At 45.3% G+C, this 23636-nt stretch overlaps 1 protein-coding gene across 1 annotated transcript in view; it reads left to right on the top strand.

Annotated features, from left to right (window-relative positions):
- Window positions 1-23636, top strand: part of KIAA1328 (KIAA1328 ortholog) — a 178122-nt gene that overhangs the window by 114958 nt on the left and 39528 nt on the right. Inside the window, exons 7-8 of the mRNA XM_087927555.1 lie at window positions 3370-4037; window positions 6040-6147. Coding sequence (XP_087783681.1) covers window positions 3370-4037; window positions 6040-6147 — 776 coding nt within the window. The remainder of the gene's footprint in view (window positions 1-3369; window positions 4038-6039; window positions 6148-23636) is intronic.

Below are 23636 nucleotides of genomic sequence, written 5' to 3'. Positions count from 1 at the left end.
TGGAGTTAAGCCGTTCCACTGGTTAATTGTTCTCACTGTCAGGAAATTCCTCCTTAGTTCTAAGTTGCTTCTCTCCTTGATGAGTTTCCATCCGTTGCTTCTTGTCCTGCCTTCAGGGGCTTTGGAGAATAGGTTGAACCCTTCTTCTTTGGGGCAGCCCCTCAAATATTGGAACACTACTGGCATTTACCACCTGCAAAGTTAGCCAAGATGTTTAAAAATATGTCTTGCAAATGTTGGAAATGCAGCCAGAAAAAACGGGCACATTTTATCGTATGTGGTGGACTTGTGTTAAAGCCAAAAGAGAAAAAAGAAAAAATTGGCCAAAAATACACAGATGGCTAAAAAAGATAATAGGGAAACATGTAGACTTTAAACCCGAATGTTTTTTTTATATTAGGGATGATATCAGAAAAAGATTTGATAAGAAAAGTATGTATTTAATATTATATGTCTTAAGAGCAGCGGGGGTTATCTTCTCACAACATTGGAAAAAATGAGCAAACCTCCCAAGACGGATGAGATAATTCAGAAGATACTAGATTGTCCAGAAATGGATAAACTTACATTGCAAATCAAACAGAAAGAAGACATAGAATATTATTGTAAGGGCCAGACTCTTTCCCCACTTCAGACAATAAGAATGGACTTTTGAAAACTGGGCATTTCAAAAGGAATTCTTTATTGAAGAGGAAGAAAGCTTTAGTAAGGCCACACCTAGAGTCCTGCATCCGGTTTTGGTCACCACATTATAAAAAAGATGTAGAGACTCTAGAAAAAGTGCAGAGAAAAGTAACTAAGAGGATTAAAGGCCTGGAGACTAAAACATACGATGAACGGTTGCAGGGCCTGGCTAGTCTAGGGAAGAGAGAAGGATCAGGGGAGACAGGAGGGCAGTGGTATAATATCTGAGGGGCTGCCCCAGAGAGGAAGAAGAGGTCAAGCTATTCTCCAAACCACCCAAAGGTCAGACAAGGAACAATGGATGGAAACTGATCAAGGAGAGATTCAACCTGGAAATAAGAAACTTTCTGACAGGGAGAACAATCAACCCATGGAACAGAAGTTGCCCTCAGAAGTTGTGTGGGAGTGTCACTACTTGAGACTTTCAAGAAGAGATTGGACTGCCATTTGTAGAAATGGCGTAGGGTCAGGGGTGGGATTCTTCCAGTTCGCACCTATTGGCTAAAACTGGTTGTTAACATTCCAAGCAGTTCGGAGAACCGGCTGTTAGAAGAAATTACTGGCCTAATCCTGTAAGGAAGGCAGGAAGGAAACATTCTGGTGTTGCTTACAGAAACTGCCTCTCCGTTAACCCTTATTCCATTCTTGGCAGGACTAGACTTCCTGTCTCAGGAACATCTCTGGAGTTTTTTTCCCCTCTGCTGGTACTTTGCTTGTGTGGAGTGACCACTCAAAGTTACAAAGGCACTGCAAAAAGTGACTTATGACCACTTTTCATACTTACGACTGTTGCAGCACCCCCACAGTCATGAGAGGCCAGGCAAAGAGATGGGTGCCTCGATGTGAGTGATATTGAGTCGTCTAATAACATGACCACCAAGCCACGTTCACCTGGTCATATGACCACCAAGCCATACCCATCAACTAAGCCACACCCACAGAACCGGTTGTTAAAAAATTTGAATCCCACCCCTGCGTAGGGTCTCCCGCTTGGGCCCGGGGTTGGACTAGATGACCTATAAGGTCCCTTCCAACTCTGATTATCTGTTATCTGTTAAAGTCAACATTCAAAGCAGGGTCTGATATCCTTCCGTGGCACGCAGCTCAGATAAAGGGAGTTAGAACCTCTCCCCTTAGTCAGATGTGGATTTCGCCAATACGTAGAAACAAACATGTTATTTTCCCCTCGCCTCTGAGAAAGATCCCTGGAAGTTTCTTTTGGAAATGGCATTTATATGGCCCTTTCTCCTCTTGCCATCCCTCCGAGAGGTGAGAAATTTCCAGGCATCCGGGGCGCCAGGAAACGATACAGATTCAGTACAAGAGTTATGATATTTTTATTTATTTTATTAGTCGATTGCTTACAATATAATAGGTATAAGTAAAAACATAGCTATGAATACATGGATACATAAAAAGAATTACTTGTATGAAAAAACCCCACCCCTCCTCCTTCCATTGAAGAATGGCAGATATACGGATCTGACAATTATCAGACATGGATTAAGAAACTGTATTGCTAAGCAAATTAAATAAACCCAGACAACACGATGTTTATTAAGCATTTAGTAAATGTAATTAATAGAAAAATAATAAAAAGTTTTTTTTAAAAAATTGGAACACTTCTAATTGGTTCTGCAACCCAACAGGACAGATACAGACTTCAGAGAGTAATTAGGACTGTAGAAAAAACAATGGCTACCAACCTGCCTTCCATCGAGGACCTGTATACTGCATGAAACAAAAAGAGGGCTGTGAAAATATCTACAGATCCCTCACATCCCGGACATAAACTGTTGCAACTCCTTCCCTCAAAACGACGCTATAGAGCTCTGCACACCAGAATAACTAGACACAAAGGAAGTTTTCCCCCCGAACGCCATCACTCTGCTAAACAGATAATTCCCTCAACCCTGTTCAACTATTACAAAGTCTGCATTACTATTACTATTAATCTTCTCATCACTCCTTATCACCCAGCCCCTCCCACTTGTGACTGTATGACTGTAACTTTGTGGCTTGTATCCTTATGATTTATATGGACTGCTTCCTAGTATGATTTGATTGCTTATTGCACCCTCTGATTATTATTAAGTGTTGTGCCTTATGATTCTTGACTCTTGATGAATGTCTTGACTCTTTCTTTTTATGTACACTGAAAGACTATGCACCAGAGACAAATTCCTTGTGTCCAATCACACTTGGCCAATAAAGAATTCTGTTCTATTCTATTCTATTCTATTCTATTCTATTCTATTCTATTCTATTCTATTCTATTCTATTCTATTCTATTCTATTCTGTTTGGTTCGGTGCTGTGCTGTGCTATGCTATGCTCTGCTCTGCTCTGCTCTCTCTTCTCTCTCTTCTCTTCTCTTCTCTCCTCTCCTCTCCTCTCCGCTCCATGCCACCCACCCCACCCACCATCCCATCCCATCCCATTCCATTCCATTCTATTCTATTTCTATTCCTCTCTTCTCTTCTCTTCTCTTCTCTTCTCTTCTCTTCTCTTCTCTTCTCTTCTCTTCTCTTCTCTTCTCTTCTCTGCTCTGCTCTTCCTCTCCTCTCCGCTGTATTCTATTCTATTCTATTCTCTTCTCTTCTCTTCTATTCTCTATCTCTATTCTATTCTATTTGGAATTGTTGAAGCTGAACGTGGGTTTTTTGCCCCCCCTGTTTATCTACAGATGTCTAACCAGAGAGGTCACTGTCAGCTGATCCCACCTTCAGACCTGGATGGATCCTACCTTGGCGTAGCTAGACTACAAACTTTGTACAAGAACCACAACTTAACTCGTAGAAGCCCTAATCTTCAACCTTCAAGTCGACCTGGTAGGAATAGGGGTGTCCTGGAGGCCAGTCCCCCCAGATGCCAAACAGAGGCCGGGAATGGTGGTCTTTTGGAAAACGGGGTGCACCATCCATGCAACCACAGGGCATCTCCAGCAGCGCAGACGTTGACTCCCCGTCGCGGAAGAACCCCCGACGGGGAGAAGAGGAAGAACGGTTGTTCTCTTCCGGGGTGTCCCTTCCATCAGACATTAAGAAACTTGGCTCACAAGTCTTTCCCAGACAGTTGCCGGGTTCGAGACTCCTATTTGGGACCCCCGGGTGAATCCTCCTCGGAATATTTCAGCTCACCGTGCCTTCCGAGGCCGAAGGCCAGCGAAGTCCCGGGGTCGAAAGAAGCCGATGGCGGCCGCAACTTCTCCGAGGAGAAAAGGAAAGAGCTGCTACTCCAGAAAATGGAGCTGGAAATCGAGAAGGAACGCCTGCAGAATTTGTTAGCTGAGCAAGAGGCCAAACTTCTCCAGCAGCAAGAGCAGCTCCGGCAATCCAGGCGGGATTATCATCGGTATGCTTGGCAAGAGGGGTGAGAAATTGGCGTGGGGTGGAGGAAGAAAGGAAGAGGAGGAGGAGGAGGAGGAGGAGGACTATGGGGTCCTTGGTGCTCTCTGAGCTTGATTGTTTTCTTGGAGACATTTCATGACCCAACTAGATAACAGCAGTAGTGCTAGAAGGGGGAAAAGGAGGAGGAATAACGGGTCCTTGGTACTCTCCAAGCCTGGTGGTTTTCTTATAGACGTTTCATGACCCAAGTAGGTAACCTCATCAGGGCTAGAAGGGAGGGAGGATTGCAGGGAGGAGGAGGAGGAGGAGGAGGAGAACTGTGGTGTCCTTGGTGCTCTCCAAGCTTGGTGGTTTTCTTGCAGACGTTTCATGACCCAAGTAGGGAACGTCATCAGTGCTATTGCAGAGTAGGCTTTGTGGAGAGGAGGAGGACTGTGGGGCTCTTTAGCATTTTTAGGGCCACCTTCTCTGTTTTATTTTATTTTATTTATTTATTTATTAGATTTGTATTGCCACCTATTCACCATGGCGTCTCAAGGCGGCTTACAACATATAAAACCACAATTTAAAACAATAAAACTCATAAAATCAAATAAATTAATACAGTAAAATTGCCCCCCCCTCCTCACCCCCAATGAAAGCAGACCCCCACTAGCCATTTGATGGGCTCCATCCCGCTCCCCTGCTGGCAAAGCCAGGTCTTCTTCAGGGCCTTCTGGAAGAGTACTAGAGTGGGGGCCATTGTAATCTCTGGGGCGGATGATGCGAGGGAGCCACCACGGAGAAGGGCCTTCTTCTGGGTCCCACCAGGTGTATCTCCGTCATGGATGTGACCTGCAGCATTCTCTGCCTCTCTGCTCTGATGGGTCGGATAGATGTGACCGGCAAGAGACGGTCCCTCAGATCACCTGGCCCCAAACCATGAAGGGCTTTAAAGGGGACTACCAGCGTTCTGAATTGCACCCGGAAGCAAATCGGCAACCCATGCAGCTCCTGCAGGAGAGGTGACACATGTGCACATCGGGGTCTGAACAAAACCATGCGGGCCGCTGCATTTTGCACCAACTGGAGCTTCCGGATGTTCTTCAAGGGCAGCCCCATGTAGAGCGCGTTGCAATAGTCAAGACGGGAAGTGACTAGGGCTGTGATGGCGAACCTGTGGCACGTGTGCCACAGGTGGCATGCAGAACCATTTGTGCCAGCATGCAAGCTGCAGGCAAACTTACCTGACTGCACCTGTGCGAGCCTCACAGCTGATTTTTGGCTGGTTGGGGCCTTTTTCGGCCTCCCAAAGGCTTGAGGAAGATTTCTGCAGGCTTCTACAAGCTTTGCAGGCCGAAAACTAGCCCCGTTTCGTCACTTCCGGTATTTTCGGAAAAAGAGGAAGTGCCGAAACGGGGCTAGATTTCGGCCTACAAAGCTTGTACAAAGCTTGTCAAGCCTTTGGGAAGCCGAAAAGGCCTCAAACTGCCCCAAAATCAGATGTGATGCGCGGTGCAGGTAAGGGAGCACTGGGGGGTAGGTAGGTGGGTGGAATTGCGCTCGCATGCGTAGGGGACATGAGGGGGGGGGCGCATTGCCTTCTGGTTGCTGGCACGCGAGCGCGAGCGTGCGAGGGCACACAAAATTTTGGGCACAGGAGCCCCAAAAGGTTAGCCACCACTGGACTAGGGCATGAGTGACCGCGAGTAGAGATTGTTGGCCCCGGAAAGGGCGCAACGGGCGCACAACCGGCTATCAGTTTCAAGCTGCAAGGACTTCAATTCCCAGCATTCCCCAGCCCCAAGGGAAAGATACGGTGAGGAGTAAAATGATCTCACCTACGCCTGCCTCCAAAGCGTTTGGTGGGGAGGAATGTACCTGTAACTTCAAAAGACTCTGAATATTGCTTACCCTCTGAAAAAGAAAAAAGATAAGGAGTGAAAAAGGCGGGAAAAAAGGCGAGTGTGGCTTCTTCCATATTGGAGCCTGCATATGCTGAGGAGAAGCTCTTGTTTCCTTTGCAGGTTCAAGGGCCACGCTGGCAATTCGGACGACGGGCCGACGGGGGAAGAAGCCCTGGTGGGAGCAGGCTCTTCGGCTCCGGCCACAAATGGGATTGGTGATGGCCTCAGGTAAGGTCCTGGCTTGGCTTGGCTCACCTGCTCCTGCCAGAATATCCTGTGATGCGCAAGGAGCTTCGCTTGGTGTGACCCACACTTCGGTTCGTCTCTTCTCTTCTCTTCTCCTCACCTCACCCCTCCTTCCTTCTCCCTCTCCTCTCCCTCCCTCTCTTCCCCTCCCCTTTCTCCCCTTTTCCCCGCCTTTCCTTTCTCCTGCTCGTCCCCTCCCTCCTTCCCTCTCCCCCTCTTCTACTTCCCTCTCCTCCCCGTCTCCTCTCCCCTCCCTCTCCCTCCTCCTTCCCTCTCCTCTCTCCAGTTTTCCCCCTCCCCTTCCTTCTCCCCTCTCTTCTTCTCCCCCTCTCTCTCCCTCTCCTTTTCTCCCATTTCCCCCCTCCTCTGCCTTCTCCCTCTCCTTTCCTCCCCTCTCCCCTCCTTCCCTCCCCTCTTTTCTCCCATTTCCCCTTCTCTTCTCTTCTTCCCCTTCCCCCCTCCCTCTCCCTTTCCTCTCCTTCCCTCCTCCTCCCTCTCCTCTCTCTAGTCTACTTCCTTCTCCTCTCCTTCCCCTCTCTCCTCTCCTCTCCTCCCTTCTCCTTCCTTCCCCTTTCTTTCTCCCACTTTCCCCTTCTCTGCTCTCTTTCCCTCTTCTCCTCTCCTCTCCTTCCCCTCTCCTCTCCTCCCTTCTCCTTCCCTTCCCCTTTCTCTTTCTCCCCTTTCCCCTTCTCTCCTCTCTTTCCCTCTTCTCCCTCCCTCTCCCTCTCCCTCTCTCCTTCCCTCCTCCTCTATCCTCTCCTCTCCCTCTAGTCTACTTCCCTCTCCTTCCCCTCTCCTCTCCTCCTTCTCCTTCCCTTCCCTTTCTCTTTCTCCCCCTTTCCCCTTCTCTCCTCTCTTTCCCTCTTCTCCTCCCTCTCCCTCTCCCTCTCTCCTTCCCTCCTCCTCTATCCTCTCCTCTCCCTCTAGTCTACTTCCCTCTCCTTCCCCTCTCCTCTCCTCCCTTCTCCTTCCCCTTTCTCCCCTCCTCTCCCCTCTATAAAAAAAACCTGGATCCGCTTTATCCGAAATCCCAGCTTTCGCTACGGTCCCAAACCGAAGCAAATTTCCTTCCTTCTCAGAGATTCCCCAGTGGGGCAGTGGGTGTCACGCAAAAAAGCAAGAGGCTGAAATGAGAAATGGACCGTGTTCCTGGTGCTAGAGGACGCCTGGTGGGCGTCCGGCCTGGATGGGTTGGGGGCTAAGGCCCCGATTGGAAAAGTCCTTTTTGGACTGTTCACGCAAAAGGGCTCCTCGAGTGCTTCTCAACTCCTTTGGTGCCTGCGCCATTAAACACGCCGCCGGCGCGTTGCCTCTCTTTCAGCTTTCGCCAGAAGCATCCAGCCACGGTGCCAGACCTGGAGTGGCAAATTCCAGCCAGCCGAATATTTTTCATTTTATTTTGATTCGTTTGTCGAACGCGATAACAAATGTAGGTATGAACGTAAAACAGGAACAAAGGGAGTAAATACAGATAAATGGAGGACGGTAAGACAGGGACGGTAGGCACGCTGGTGCAGTGATGCACGCCCCCTTTAAGGAGCTCTTAGGAACGGGGTGAGGTCCAGGGTAAGGAGTTCGAGTTTGAGGCTGCGGGGGGTTGTTGAGGCTGTAACCACGGAGTAGAGTAGGGCAGTTCCAGGCATTGACCGCTCTGTGGCTGGAGTCGGATTTTCTGCAATCGAGTTTGGAGTTTGGTTTACCTTGAGTTTGTATTGGTTGTTTGCCTCTGTATTATTATGGCTGAAGCTGACAAGCAAGACGTTGTAGCAGAGAATTTTATTTTATTTTATTTTATTTTATTTTATTTTATTTTATTTTATTTTATTATTTTATTTCATTTCATTTCATTTCATTATTTTATTTTATGTTATTTTATGTTATGTTATGTTATTTTATTTCATTTTATTTTATTATTTTATTTCATTTCATTTCATTATTTTATGTTATTTTATGTTATTTTATGTTATTTTATGTTATTTTATTTTATTATTTTATTTCATTTCATTATTTTATTTTATTTTATTTTATTTTATTTTATTTTATTTTATTTGTCAATCGCTTACAAGATAATAGGTATAAGTATAAACTTGAGTAAGAATACAGGAAATAGGTACGAATAAATGGGGACAATAGGACAGGGACGGTAGGCACGATGGTGCATTTATACATGCCCCTTACACACCTCTTAAGAATGGGTATTCTCTCCCTTCCTTTCTCTCCTTCCTTCCTTCCTTCCTCCCTCCCTTCCTTCCCCCTTCCTTCTTTCCTTCCTTCCTTTTATTTTTTAAATAGGTACAAATAAATGGGGACAATAGGACAGGGACATAGGCACGATGGTGCACTTATGCACGCCCCTGGCAGACCTCTTAGGAAAGGGGTGAGGTCAATAGTGGATAGTTTGAGGTTGAAGGAGTAGGGGGGGTTAGAGGATGTAACAACAGACTCAAGTAGCGCATTCCAGGCATCGACCACTCTATTGCTGAAGTCGTACTTTCTCCAATCAAGTTTGAAGCGGTTTACATTGAGTTTGTATCTGTTGTGTACTCTTGTATTGTTGTACTTGAAGCTGAAGTAGTCATTGACTGGTAGGACATTGTAGCAGATAATTTTGTGTGCTCCACTTAAGTCTAACCGTAGGTGGCTAATACTTTGTGTACTATGCTTAGATTGGACCGCAGGCAGTGCAGTTCCAGATTGTCCAAGCCCAAAATTTTGAGCCTGGAGGCAAAGGGAATTCTACTGTGAGTGAAGGAGTGGAGAACTCTTCTCGAGAAAAACCTCTTAACCTGCTCAATTGTGTTAATCTTCGATATACGGTGCAGATTCCAGGCAGACGAGCTGTATTCGAGAATTGGTCTGGCAAAGGTTTTGTCTGCCCTAGTTAGCAATTCAGTGTTGCAGAGAAGAAGCTTCGTAAAATAAATGCACGTAGTCATCCCTCTTTGATGCACCCTGGAGGTCCTTGACTTACATGGTTCGTTTAGTGACCTTTCAAAGTTATAACGGCACCAGATAAAAAGTGACTTAGGATCATTTTTTTTTACACTTAAGATCTTCCCAGCATCCTCAGGGTCATGTGATCAAAATTCAAGAAGAACGGTCAGAAAATGGGCCCAAACTCACTTAACAAATGTCTTCACTTTTTGTGTATGCAAAGCTTTGAGGGCTGCATGCAATTAAAATTCATTTTAATGTATGCCGATTAGTTTTAATCAGTTTTAATGTATGTCGATTTTACATTCAAAGTGACAACAAAGTTATTCTATTCTATTCCATATTTCTATTCTATCCTATCCTAATCCTATCCCCTATTTCTATCCTATTCCATTCTATTCTTATTCCTATTCCTATGCCATTATACTTCAATTGTGTTCTATTCCTATTCCTATTCCATTCTATTCTATTTCTGTTCTGTTCTGTTCTAATCTATTCTAATTTAATCTTATTTCTACTTGTATTCTATTCCTATTTCTACGATTCTATCCTTATTTCTGCTTCTATTCTAATCTATTCTACCGTTATTTCTACTTCTGTGTCGTTCTGTTCTATTCAATTCTATTCTTAGCAACTGAAATTTTGGGTTTAATTATGGTTGTACGTGAAGAACTACCTATATAATAGAAACGAATATTCTTACAATTAGCAAACTAACAAACTCATTAGCAAAAAGGACTAGCTGATTTTTTGGGGGTAGGTGGGGGTGTTAAGGTGTCTTTTTTTTATTTATAAGTCTCTTGTTTAGGAGTTAAGAAATACAATTATGACATCCTGAGATAAGCCAGGATGCATTTTTTATCTCCTTTGCTAATATAAGAATGCAGCATTTTTGTTTTCTATTTTCACATTCTTTCCTAAATGAGCTAATTTTGGTTTATTTTATTTTATTTAAAAAGGAGAGGAAAAAAAGAAGGGAGGGAGGAAGGAAGGAAGGGAGGGAGGAAGGAAGGAAGGAAGGAAGGAAAGAAAGAAAGAAAGAAAGAAAGAAAGAAAGAAAGAAAGAAAGAAAGAAAGAAAGAAAGAAAGAAGCAGGTGTAAAGTATTTACAATATGAAACTTGGTCACCTGAGACATTGCAGATTGAAAGTAAATAGAGTCCAGCCTCCCCCCCATTTGAAAAAAACATTTTTTTTATAATTAAGTTCTCATTGTGAGGTAATTATCTACAATTAGGCAATCTAAATAGCATTATTCTCTTATTATCTGTGGAAAGAACAGCAGAGGACAGAATGTGTGGCATTTGCTGGCATCTGGTGAAGTAAAGTCCCCACAGGGATGAGAATTTTACGGATAGTCCTTAACTTACAACCATTCATTTAGTTACTATGGCATGGAACAAAGTGACTGATGACCGTGTTTCACACTTACCACAGTTGGTCCCGTGATCAAGATTCAGAGGCTTGTCAGCTGACTCGTATTTATGACAATTGCAGTGTGCCGGGATCACTTGATCTCCTTTTGTGACCAGCAAAATTCAACAGGGAAGCCACATTTGCTTAATAACCATGTTACTAACTTAACAACTGCAGGGATTCACCTATCAACGGAGGCAAGAAAGGTTGGAAAACGAGGATAGGTGGCTCCCCGCTTCTCTGTGACTGCCTTTCAAGTAGCAGAAGAACACAGTTGGAAGGTGCCTTAGAGGTCTTCTAGTCCAGGATATCTGATACCATCTCAGACAAGTGGCTTGCCAACCTCTTTTGAAAAACTTCCAGTATTGGAGTGCCCACAACTTCTGGTGGCAAGTTGTTCCACTGGTTCATTGTTCTCACTGTCAGGAAGTCTCTCCTTAGTTCTAGGTTGCTTCTGTCCTTGATTAGCTTCCATCCATTGCTTCTTTTCCTGCCTTCTGGTGCTTTGGCAAAGAAATGGACAATAGAATAGAATAGAATAGAATAGAATAGAATAGAATAGAATAGAAAGCATTGAGTGGAATGGAGTGGAGTGGAGTGGAATGGAATGGAATGGAATGGAATAGTATAGTAATAGTATAGTAATAGTATAGTATAGTATAGTATAGTATAGAATAGAATAGAATAGAATAGAATAGAATAGAATAGAATAGAATAGAATAGAATTCTCTATTGGCCAAGTGTGATTGGACACACAAGGAATTTGTCTTTGGTGCATCTGCTCTCAGTGTACATAAAAGAAAAAATAAAATATATTCATCAAGAATCATAAGATACAACATTTAGTGATGGTCATAGGTTACTAATAAGCAATCAAATCACACTAGGAAACAGATACAGATTAATAGAGTTGGAAGAGACCTTGGAGGTCTTCTAGTCCAACCCCCTGTTTAGGCAGGAAACCCTATACCACTTCAGACAAATGGTTATCCAATCTCTTTTTTAAAACTTTCAGTGTTGGAGCATTTAGAACTTCTGAAGGCAAGTTGTTCCACTGATTAATTGTTCTCACTGTCAGAAAATTTCTCCTTTGTTCTAGGTTGCTTCTCTCCTTGATTAGTTTCCATCTGTTGCTTCTTGTCCTGCCTTCTGGGGCTTTGGAGAAGAGGTTGACCCTCTCTTCCTTGTGGTAGCCTCTCAAATACAGGTAGTCCTCAACTGACGACCACAATTGAGCCCAAAATGTATGTTGCGAAGTGAGAAATTTGTTCAGGGAGTTTTGCCCCATTTGACGACTTTTCTCGTCACGTTTGTTAAGCGAATCCATGCCAGTGTTAAATTAGTAACACGGTTGTTGAATCTGGCTTCCCAGTTGACTTTGCTTTTTCAGAAGTTTGCAAAAGGGGATTATGTCACTCCGAAACACTACAAACGTCGCAAATGTGAGTCAATTGTCAAGCATCCAAATGTAAACCGTGTGACTGTGTGGAAGCTGCAACGCTGCTATGTGTGAAAAATGGTCATCAGTTGTAACTTTGAATGGCCACAATATGAACTGTTGTAAGTCAAGGACTAAGGGACGCGGTGGCTCCATGGCTAAGACGCTGAGCTTGTTGATGAGAAAGGTTCGGCAGTTCGGCGGTTCGAATCCCTAGCTCCGCATAACGGAGTGAGCTCCTGTTACTTGTCCCGGCAGCTTCTGCCAACCTAGCAGTTCGAAGGCATGAAAAAATGCAAGTAGAAAAATAGGGACCCCCATTTTGGTGGGAAGGGAACAGCGTTCCATGCGTCTTCGGCGTTTAGCTATGCCAGCCACATGACCACGGAGACGTCTTCGGGCAGCGTGGCTCTTCGGCTTTGTAACAGAGATGAGCACTGCCCCCTAGAGCCAGAAAGGACTAGCACAGATGTGCCAGGGGAACCTTAAGCTTTACCTTTAAGTCAAGGACTACCTGAAATTCTGCTATCCAGTCCCCCCCAGTCCTTTTCTCTAGACTGGCCAAACCCAAATCCTGCAACCGTTCTCTTTTATGTTTGAGTCTCCAGGCCTTTAATCGTCTCAGTTGCTCTTCTCTGCACTTTTCCCCCCCAAAATCTCAACATCTTTTTTCGTCGTGTGGTGAACATGTCTAAAGCCTTGGGTAAACATGTCAAATAGGTAAAAAGGTTTTTTACACGTTCACGTTTTACATTTAAAACGTGTAAACACGATGTATAAAACCTGTAAAATATTTAACCTCTTGGCTGAATGGCCCGGATCGGTTCCTCCTTGCCCAATTACTCAGCGCGGCTTGCCAGTAACGGGAAAGGCCCTTCAAGGAACCCCTCCAAAGCTAAACCAATCTCTACCCGTTGTAGACCTTGAAAAGCTACTTCATCGCTCAGGTGCAGATGGTCGGCTACGTGCCGCAACATCCCACACCGCAGATATTAGTTTGCGAGCGCAATATGCTTGGCACCTGCGCATGCTCTCGACTTCCGGGGTAGTTGAACTTTCTCTCTCTCTCTCTCTCTCTCTCTCTCTCATTCCACCTCTCCCTCTCCCCCCATCTCTCTCTCTCTCTCTCTCTCTCTCCCCCTCCACCTCTCTTCTGACCTTGCCTTTCAGCTGCAGTTTTGCATATGCCTATCTTAGGCCAGGAAATACGGGGAGGGGGCTGATTTGAAGAGGAGCCAAAGAACCGATTATCACCCAGGCAGATGCCAGGCCGGATGGTGAAGCCGCTCCTCATTTCTCCTTCGGAGATCGTGGCTGAGTCGGTAGCCTGGGATCAGTCTGCTTTTGCTGGGAAGCCACCAGTGTGGCGTGAACTGTTCACGCTCCCCTGGCTGTATCCTGGCTATTAAGAGGCTGTGTATCTTGGGAGGTTGCCCTACACAAACCCTACAGAAGCAGAAACCCTTCTGAGCTGTCCTTGGTGCTCTCTGTTTTGACGGCTGACTGTTTCCTGGTAGAGGTTTCCATGCTAAAGAAAGTCAAACAGACCCCACTCTCTACTAGCACTGATGATGGGACCTAGTTGGGTCATGAAACATCTGCTAGACAGATGTTAGACGCCTTTGCCTAGATGCCTTTTCTCCTCCTCTTCCTCCTCAGAAAACTCAGAGAGCACCAAGGAGCCCACAGTCGTCCTCCTCCTCCTCCTCCTCCACAAACCCTACTCCCTACAGGCACACTGATGATGTTATCTAGCTGGGCATTGGAATACCTGCTAGAAAACAACCCAGTTCAGAGAACACCCAGGATCCCACAATCCTCCTCTTCCTCCTCCTCATTTCTATTCTGCACGAATGATAGGTTAAGTTGTTTGAAGTTGCAAAATGACACTGAAAAATAACTTAGGGCCATTTTTCATACTTATGACTATAGCACCCTCTCCACAGTCACGTGATCCAAATTCAGACCCTTTGCCAACTGACTCATATTTATGACAGTCGCAGTGTCCCGGGGTCACATAATCTCTTTTTGTGACCTTCTGACAAACAAAACCAATGGGGAAGGCAGATTCACTTAGCAACCATCTTTACTAACTTAACTGTGACGATTCACTTAACAAATGTGGCAAGGAAGGTCATAAAAAAGGGGTCATACTTCACTTAAGCAATGCCTCCCTTAGCCACAGAAATTTTGGGCTCTATTGCGGTTGTATGTCGAGGACCACCTGTACTGGGTTTCCTGTCTGAGCAGGGGGTTGGACTAGAAGACCTCCAGGGTCCCTTCAAACTCTGTTATACTGTTATCTATGAAAGCCTGGCCTTCCCATAACTTCCTTTAGGCATTTTGGACTACAGCATTTGAGACCTTCAAGAAGAGATTGAACTGCCATTTGTCACAAATGGTGTAGAGTCTCTCGCTTGGGCAGGGGCGGGGTTGGACTAGATGACCTACAAGGTCCCTTCCAACTCTGATTCTCTGATTGCCCCAATTGTTAGGGAAAATACACCCGGTATTCCATAGTAGCCTATTAAAACCCGTGGTCAGATCAATGCTGAGGCTCCTACTTCGTGAGCCCCCAGATCCCATGATCATAGGAGGTCAAACCCATTATGAGGTGCAGTGAATCCTCGATTCGAGGTGGCACAGGAGACAACTCCAATATTTAATCAACTGGAAGGGCTGCCCCTTATCAGAGGTGTCATGGGTAAAGAATAGGAACATCCAAGCCGATCGTCTTACAGCAAGGTTCCATGCAGAAAATCCAACCAAGCCTGGGGTGGTTTCATGAGCATAAGCTTCCGTATCTGCAGTCAACTTGTCTTTGTGTGCGCTGTACAGGTCACCTTCAAGAAGTGAGGGGAGCCGAATGTCAACTCATAAAACATTTTGTATACATGTTTTATAGTTGTCAACAGAAAGAAGGGGGGAAGTTTCAAAGAGGAGGCAGCAGTGTGGAATCGAAAGTACATTCCATTCATATTTTCTTCAGAGACCGATTAGATGACTGAAGCTTCTGCCACGCAAAAATCTAATTGGAGAGCATGATTGATGACTCTGGGCTATGGACGTGTTTCATTGGATGGAAAACCCAAAGGCGTGGGGAGAAAAGTAGGGTCAAGGGTGACAGTGAATTACGTATCTCAGAGTCTGCTATACCCAGGCAAATGTCGGCATGTTAACTTCTAATAAATCCTTTTTAGTTTTCGGAGTGTGGCTCAAGTCTCATGATTTAATTAGAGTCACTCCCGGAATCTTGACATTATCTGTAACACCATCTCTAACTCCTCAAAGCAGGGAGACCGGAAAGGAATATGGGTCCTTCACTCTGAGGCAGCAAACATTTTTTTCCCCATAAATATACAATTCATCTCTCTTTCTTCGTTACTGTGGCTCTCGGGAACATTTCTGTCGTCGTGATTTCTTTGGCAGCGATTCTGATGTGGGGTATCTCGAGGAGTCTTGAAGTCACTCCCACCCAGTCACATGACACCCCCAGCCACGCCTAGGTTTTATGGCTCCCAGGGTTTTCTTTTCTGTAGGAAATGGGTTTCTCTCTCTGTCTCTCTCTCCCTCCCTCTATTTTTTTTTTCTCTCTCTCTCTTCCCTCCCTCCCTCCATCTCTGTCTCTCTCTCTCTCTCTCTCTCTCTCCCTCCCGTCCCTGGTGGACGGGTCAGTCTGTCTACCATGTGTCTCTATCTCCATCTTATCTATCATTTCCATCTCTATCATTTTAGTCGCTCTCCCATATCTGCCTCTCTGTCTGTCTAACCATCTCTCTATCGTTTCCCTCTCAATCTCTATCACATTCATCTCTCTACCACTTCAATCTCTCTTTCTCTCCCTCCCTCCCTCTCTTTCTCTCTCTCTGTCTAATCATGGATGGCTGGGGAAACCCCGAAGCTCACCTATCTTAAAGTGTTACGGTTGAGAAACCTGCCGGCTAGATACTAGTTTCATATTTTGGGTATTTTTCTGTGCCCCACCTTCACTGTAGTTGCCTTTTCAGCTTGCCAAGAGCTAATCTCCCAATATTTCTGCATTTTGTGACCAAGACTCCCAACCAATTTCATTTCAGCAGAATCGCATCTGCCATCATCAGGCTTGTGTGTCGGGTTCACCTTCGTCGTGTGTGTCAGGCTTTTGCAGCCGTTTCTGTTTTAAATTTGGTGCGAGCCTCGTGCTTTGTTTGAATGGGTTTTTTTTCTTCACCCTGATTGGTTGGGAGTCTTGGTCTGTAATCTTTCCACCTTGCATTTAAACACCGCCGTCTGCATGACGAAGGAGCAAGATCCTTTTTCGATTCCGGCCCTTCAGCTGGAGGTGGTGACGCGCGATGAAATGCAGGCTCGGAAAATTTATTTTGTGGCGCCCCAGAATGGAAGAATGGAAGGGAAGAAGGAATATTGGAGATCATTCAGTCCAGCCTGTCCTGCTGCCTGGTGAAAGAATCAAATTTCTTTCTTTCTTTCTTTCTTTCTTTCTTTCTTTCTTTCTTTCTTTCTTTCTTTCTTTCTTTCTTTCTTTCTTTCTTGCTTGCTTGCTTGCTTGCTTGCTTGCTTGCTTGCTTGCTTGCTTGCTTCCTTTCTTCCTTCCTTCCTTCCTTCCTTCCTTCCTTCCTTTCCTTCCTTCCCTCCCTTCTTCCCTCCCTTTACTTCCTAGCATCTTTCCTTCCTTTCTTTCCCTCTCCTACCTCACTTCCCTCGCTCCCTTCCTCTCTCTCCTTCCCTTCCTCCCTTCTCTTTATTCTTTTCCTCCCTCGTTCCCTTCCTACCTACCTATTTATCCCTCACCCATTTGACTTTCCTTTCTCCCTATATCTCTCCTTTCTTCTTCTTTCCACCCCTTCCTTCCTTCCTTCCTTCCTTCCTTCCTTCCTTCCTTCCTTCCTTCCTTCCTTCCTTCCTTCCTTCCTTCCTTCCTTCCTTTCTCTTTCTCTCCCCCACTCCTATCTCTCCTTCCATCTTCCTTCCCTCTCCCTCCCTCCTATCTCACCTTCCTTCCTACCACGAGGTAGTGAGGGAAGGGGAGAACTTGTCCCACTCGCCCCACACGCCTGGCCTGGCCAGCGGGCTGCTTCTTTCTGCTTCTTTCTTCTTCTGCTTTTGGCTGCACGCAAGGAAAGCAGCCAAAGTCTTCCTTTCTCTCCCCCAAACTCCGCCAGAAATGAGTCTTTTGGACCCTGCAAGGCCTCCTGCTCCAAGAGGCTGCGCCGGCAAAGACTCATTCCTGGCGGAGTTTGGGGGAGAGAAAGAAAGACTTCTGCTGCTTCTGCTGCTTTCCTTGCATGAAGCTAGAAGTCTCTCTCTCTCTCTCTCTCTCTCTCTCTCTCCCTCTCCCTCTCTCCCCTCCCCTCTCTCTCTCTCATGAGTTTGGTGGTCCCTGAGGTTGGCGACCCCTGGACTAGATGACCCTTAAGGTCCCTTCCAGCTCTATTCTGATTGATTGAATTGACAAACTTGAAATAAACATATGACTTTTATTTAAAGACAACCCTCAGAAGGGATTTAATGGTTTAAAGACAAACTTTAGAAGGGATTAAAGAAGGGAAGACTCCTTTGATTTATCTAAATGTAATTTGCTTTTCAGGAATCCCCTTTTGAGGTCTTCTGACCAACAAAGGCAATGGGGAGAGCCAGATTCACTTAACAATGGGGTTGCTAACTTATCAACCACAGTTGATTGGCTTAACAACGGTGGCAAGTGAGGTGTAAAATGGGGCAAACCTCACTAAACAACTGCCTCACTTAGCCACAGAAATGTTGGGCTCGGTTGTGGTTGTAATTCTACCTGTATTCTGGGATATTGTGTTATCGTACTGTTCCAAAGGTTTATTTTTTATTTTTTTCCCCTGCCTGGAGATGCATTTTGCACTGTTTAACCTACCTTTTATGATAGGGACTTCTTTAATGAGAATGAGGTGATTGTGATCGCTTGATAGATGATTAAATTTACACATTGCCTTTTTTCGTTTTGGAAAACAAACATCCGACAAATAATTAATTCTGGAGATGATCTGACAACAGAAAATAGCATCACCAGGAGATGCTTGTTTTTTGGGCAAGAGTTGATGGGCCGGAGAGATAAACAGGCTGTATTGGTTGGTCTTTCCAGCCAACCTTTTTTCCTTTTTTCCTTCCTTCCTTCCTTCCTTCCTTCCTTCCTTCCTTCCTTCCTTCCTTCCTTCCTTCCTTCCTTCCTTCCTTCCCCTTTTTTCTCTCTCTCTTCTCTTTCTGTCTCTCTTCTTTTCCTTTCTCCCACCCTTTTTTTCTGTCCATCTTTCTTTCTCCTCTTTTCTCTTTCTTTCATCCTTTTCTCCCCTCTCTCTTTTCTCTCTCTCTCTCCATTCCTCCCTCTCTCCTTTCTCTTTTTCTTTCCTCTTTTTCTCCTCTCTCTTTTTTCTCTCCCTCTCTCCCTCTCCATTCCTCCCTCCCTCTTTCTGCCTCCATAGTACATAGTTTGGACCAGTTTGTAAAATTAGGAGAGGGAGCAGAGCAGAAGCCTTCTGCCCTCCTAGTACAGTGTTTGAGTAGTTAGTACAGTTCCACCTCCCTCCATGCTTGGGGTCAAGCCTGAATTGTATGTGGTGGTGGAATCGTATGAATTCAGTTTGACACACTTGAGGACTGGAAGGGTGGGAGACCTGAAGTGGATGAAGCTCCAGCCAAAACAACATAGATGGGTGTGATAATAATAATAAAAAACAACAACTGGAGATGTGTAAACAAGAGCTTTATTATTAAGCTTTTGCAAAAGGAAATTCTGCTCGTGGCAGAAGACATGGTTACCAGGAAGGCTGGGGTTTAGATACAGGTTCAAATATACAGTCTCTGCCCCTTTCCTGAGTTCACAGTCTATCCAAGCTATGTATCTCCCTACACCACACCCATGTTATTGTAGCGTAACACCTGTTTCCTTGTCCTTGGAAACTACCTTCGTTTTCATGGCTTCTTTCTGTTATGGTCCTGTTATGACCTTCCGTAATACACTAGATCATTAATGAGTTCCTTTCAGGTCAGAATAACCTAGTATCTCCTTCTCATATCCTTATGCCAAAAGGTACAGACTTGCCATTACTTTAGAACATTACGAGTTACAAAACATAATGTGTTTGTTAGATATAGTGATATAATTGTCCAGTAATCATTGCATAATTCAAATATGGATAAACATGGATTCCCTTCTGTTCTTCATTTTCTCAGGTGTAACTTAACAATATATAATGTTCACATATAACACTAGGCGATGAGGCAGCTGCATTCCAACCAGAGAAAGTTGCCAGGAAACTATTTTATATCCTGGTTGGACAATGTGACTTATTGTTTTGGGGGAAAAAATGAGAACCTTCTAATTCTAGCGACGTGGAAGCCCGGGAAACCTTCAGTACTGGCTTCTACCACTTGTCGCCAAGATGTGTAATGGAAATAAAATAGATCCTTGAGGAATTAGAAGGCCTCTGAGTTCGTTTTATGGCTGATTGCATCACTTGGAACCTGACACTTGGTTTACAGGAATAAGGACTGTTTCCAGTGCACAGCACACGTAGAATGGAAGAGGCTTGGCGGGCCTGTCTAGGAATGGCACTCTAAGACGTTCACTCCATCTCTGGGAGGGGTTCTTTCCTGGTGGCACCTGGCTCTTCCCTGGCATTGTAAGAAATTTGTAAAAAAATTGTAAAAAATTTCTGCAGAAATCAAGCGCAAGGCTCTGGGTTTAAGCAGCCGATGGATATCTTCAGTCCTTTTTCCAGGCAACGTAGAGGTGCCATCCCTCACCCCACCATGTCCATATCCAACATCCCTCAGGTATGTCATGGAGCAGGGGGTCGCCAACCTTTTGGACCTCAGGGGCCACCAAAGTCATCATTTTAAATCCCGCGCACCAGAGACCCTGGGAAAATCCCCCCAAAAAGTCTGCAGGAAAATCCCCCGCCTCGTTTTCCTACCGATCGATCATTCTTTATTTGGGATGGCAGGATACCGTCTCCAGCTCCGTTCTCAGGGGGACAGAGGGGAGAGACTTTTGGCTTCATGCAAGGAAAGCAGCAGAAGCCGCAGAAGTCTTTCTTTCTCTCCCCCCAAACTCCGCCAGAAATGAGTCTTTGCAGCCTCTTGGCGCAGGATGCCTTGCAGGGTCCCAAAGACTCATTTCTGGCAGAGTTTGAGGAGAGAGGAAGAAAGATTTTGGCTGCTTTCCTTGCGTTCAGCCAAAAGCAGAAGAAGAAAGAAGCGGAAAGAAGCAGCCCGGTGGCCAGGCCAGGCGCGTGGGGCGAGAGGGACAAGTTCCTCCCTCCACACTTTCCCCGCCCCCTCACTTCCTTGTGTTGTTCGCAATGCAAGCGACGCAAGCCTTGTGTTCCCGCAGCCCATGTGGGTGGGGCAGCCTTGTGTTCCTGCACAGCCAGGATTAATTGCTTTGGGGGTGACATTTCTCTGCGGACCACCAACATTTTCTCACGGACCACCAGTGGTCCTGGACCCACTGGTTGGCGACCACTATCATGGAGCATCTCCTTCCGCAAGAGCGGGCCGATGGTTTAGAACAGAGAAATTGGATGTCCTGCATGGTTTTTGGATGACCTGGAACAGAACAACGCGGCCGGTTAAGATCCAGAGGGGAAGCCCAAACCAAGATAGCGGCTGAGTTGGAAATGGGGATGCTCGCGCAAGGGTGAGGTCAAGGACAATGTGAGTGGCTCTCAAGATACCTGCTGTTGCTGCCCAGATGCCTCTCAGTCTCTCCCGCAGCCTGTGGAAGCGTCCTTTCTAATAGAAAAGAAAATGTTATAACCCAGGATTGGACTGTGGGGTCCTTGTTGCTCTCCGAGCTTGGTGGTTCCCTTGCAGACGTTTCATGACCCAACTGGGTAATATCATCAGTGCTGGAAGGGAGTGGGATTGGAGGAGGAGGAGGAGGAGGACTGGTAGGCGGGGGCTTGCTGCTCTGAGCTTGGTGGGGTTTTTTTTTGCAGATGTTTCATCACCCAAGTAGTTATCAACATCAGTGCTAGAAGGAGGTGGGAGATGGGGAAAGGAGGAGGTGAAGGAGGAGGAGGAGGAAGTCTGCGATCCATGATGCTCTCTGAGCTTGGTCGTTTCCCTGCAGACGTTTCATGACCCAACTAGGTAACATCATCAGTGCTAGAAGGGAGTGGGATGTGTTGGGAAGAGGAGGAGGAGGAGGAGGAGGAAGATTGTGGGGTTCCTGGTGCTCACTGAGCTTGGTGGTTTCCTTGCAGACGTTTCATGACCCATTTAGATAACATCATCAGTGCTAGAAGAGAGTAGGGTTTGCTTTCTGTTTATATACTAGTCGCATACCCTGTCAGTACTGGTGGGATTGTGTGCGCAGGTGTGAAGGGCGGGGCACACCTGCAGGGGGGGTCGCAAACGCATGTGTGCGGGCGGGGCGCATGCGTGGGGCACTTGCATTACGTTTTGGGGATGCGCGCACACCTGCTTTGGGCACTTGGTGCCGGAAAGGTTAGCCATCACTGGTATAGGGTTGAACGCAGGGGGTTGGACTAGAAGACCTCCGAGGTTCCCTTCCATCTCTATTCCGATGGATTGCCTAGCCCCATAAAATGCCTTTTGGTGAATCTGCCCCGACATTCTGCTGGATTGATTCACCCCATGTGCGCAAACAAGTTAAATTCCACCATCCTTGGCTGGTTTTAATTTAAACATGAATTTCTCGACATCACCTCCGAGCAGACAGTCAGTTTATTTCTATTTATTTCTTTTTTTTTCTTTTCCCCCAGAAAAAAATAAAATAAAAAATAAAGTGACATCTCTCCCCTTCTCCTCAAGCAGACCTAATGAAGCCGTATATTAGTACGCTAACTTGAGCAGTACGTACAACTTTGGTAAATAGGACCCCATTAAAAAATACTTCGAAATGTAAGCTATACACGGGTCCCAGTAGCCTTTCTAATGTCCGTTAATGGCTATTCCGAGGATCAGAAGGCTCATTTTCCAGAGCCATTAAGTCAAACTGTGCAATTATTTAGAAAGTTAATTCATGCAGACTCAAAATCAGGCTTAAGTAATGCAAGAAGGGTAGGAGGTAAAAACTCTGCCGAGAGGATGCGTCCTTTTTGTTATTTAACCGTCAGCCGTAATTAACTTGCAAATTTGAAATAATTAGAACAAATTAAAGGTATTTAACTTCGCCTCCCTGAAGAAAAATTCAAATTGCGCCAAACGCAGTTTTAAATTATGCAACTCTCAGAGGTCTGCACTGGGTTTTTTTTAAAAAAAATTTTTTTATCCTCAAACCACCCACCTAACCCCTCCCAATATAATGCATTAATTTATTTATTTTTCTATGACAGGAATACCAATCTGCTTTTTGTCAGAAAAGGCTTCCCATCAAGTAATTGTTCTTTGTGTCTGTGAAATGACAGCTATTCTTCTCGGTTTAAACAAAAAAAAAAAGAGAGAGTATTTTAGTCTCTGAAGGCTACATCGGCATTGCCGTGGCATTTTAATTCAATAAAACAAAAGGTTAACTTTTTTTGCCTCCCTCTCTGTCTTCTTCTCTTTTCTCTCCTATCCTTTCTTATCTTCGCCCACAGTCCCCGTCCCACCTCCTCGTTTTGTTTTTAAGGAACAACCTTACAAAGGAGGCAGTGGTTCCTGAATAATTTTTTGTTTTTTTAAATTTCCATTCTGTCTCCAAAGCCAGGCCTGGAAGCATCAGAGGAAATCATAACATTGAGCGGTTCATTTGGGCAAAATTTTTAGATAAAAGGGTGTGGCGTAAGTGACAGTGAAATTATCTTTGTCTCTGTCCCAAAGGTGCATTTTTCAGAAGGAAACTGGACTTTCTGGTTTTCCTCTAAAGACATTTCACTTCTCATCCCAGGAGCTTCTTCAGCTCTGACTGGATGGTGGGGAACGGAAGGATTTTATACTCCTTGCAGACAGCTGGTCATTTGCATCCATTTAGAGGGTCTTTGAGGCCACCTGGAGGTGTGTCTGTGTCCTCCGGGTCATCTGAGTGGTGCAAATGGTTCCTGCAGTCATTTCCATAACGGATTTCCAGAAAAAATTGCAGACTTCAGGAACCATTAGCACTACTCAGGTGATCCTGAGGACACAGATAAACCTCCACGTGGCCTCAGCGACCCTCTAAAAAGACGCAAATGACCAGCTGTCTTCAAGGAATATAAATCCTTCCTTTCCCCACCGCCCATTCTATTCTATTAAGTCTCCAACCTGAGCAGGGGGTTGGACTAGATGACCTACAAAGTCCCTTCCAACTCTGTTAATCTGTTAATCTTAGTAGCTGCAAAACTGAATATGTGTCCTTGTTCATGTTAAGTTCCAACTACACGCTCATATCTATACTCAAGAAACTAGTCAACTGCGGGTCAGCACTAACCCTCAAGGAAAGAAGGAACCTAGAACTAGGGAGAAATTTAATGACAAGGACAATTAAACAACGGAACAGTTTATCTTCTGGAGTTGTGGGTGCTTCAAGAAGAGACTGGACAGCTGTTTGTCTGATATGGTACGGGGCCTCCTGCTTGAGAGGGGGTTAGACTAGAAGACCTCCAAGGTCCCTTACAGCCCTAGAATTCTGTGTTCTGGTTTTGATATTACAACAGGAATATGTGGAAGGTTGAAGACGAGCACCTTTAAAAAAAAAAAAAAGGCACCCAGATAACCCACTCTTTCCTTTT

The sequence above is a fragment of the Pseudonaja textilis genome, chromosome 2, assembly GCF_049901715.1.
Source record: "Pseudonaja textilis isolate UNSWEBS1 chromosome 2, rPseTex1.2, whole genome shotgun sequence".
NCBI classification, from domain to species: Eukaryota; Metazoa; Chordata; class Lepidosauria; order Squamata; family Elapidae; genus Pseudonaja; species Pseudonaja textilis.
This window is presented reverse-complemented; position numbering and strand designations above follow the sequence as displayed.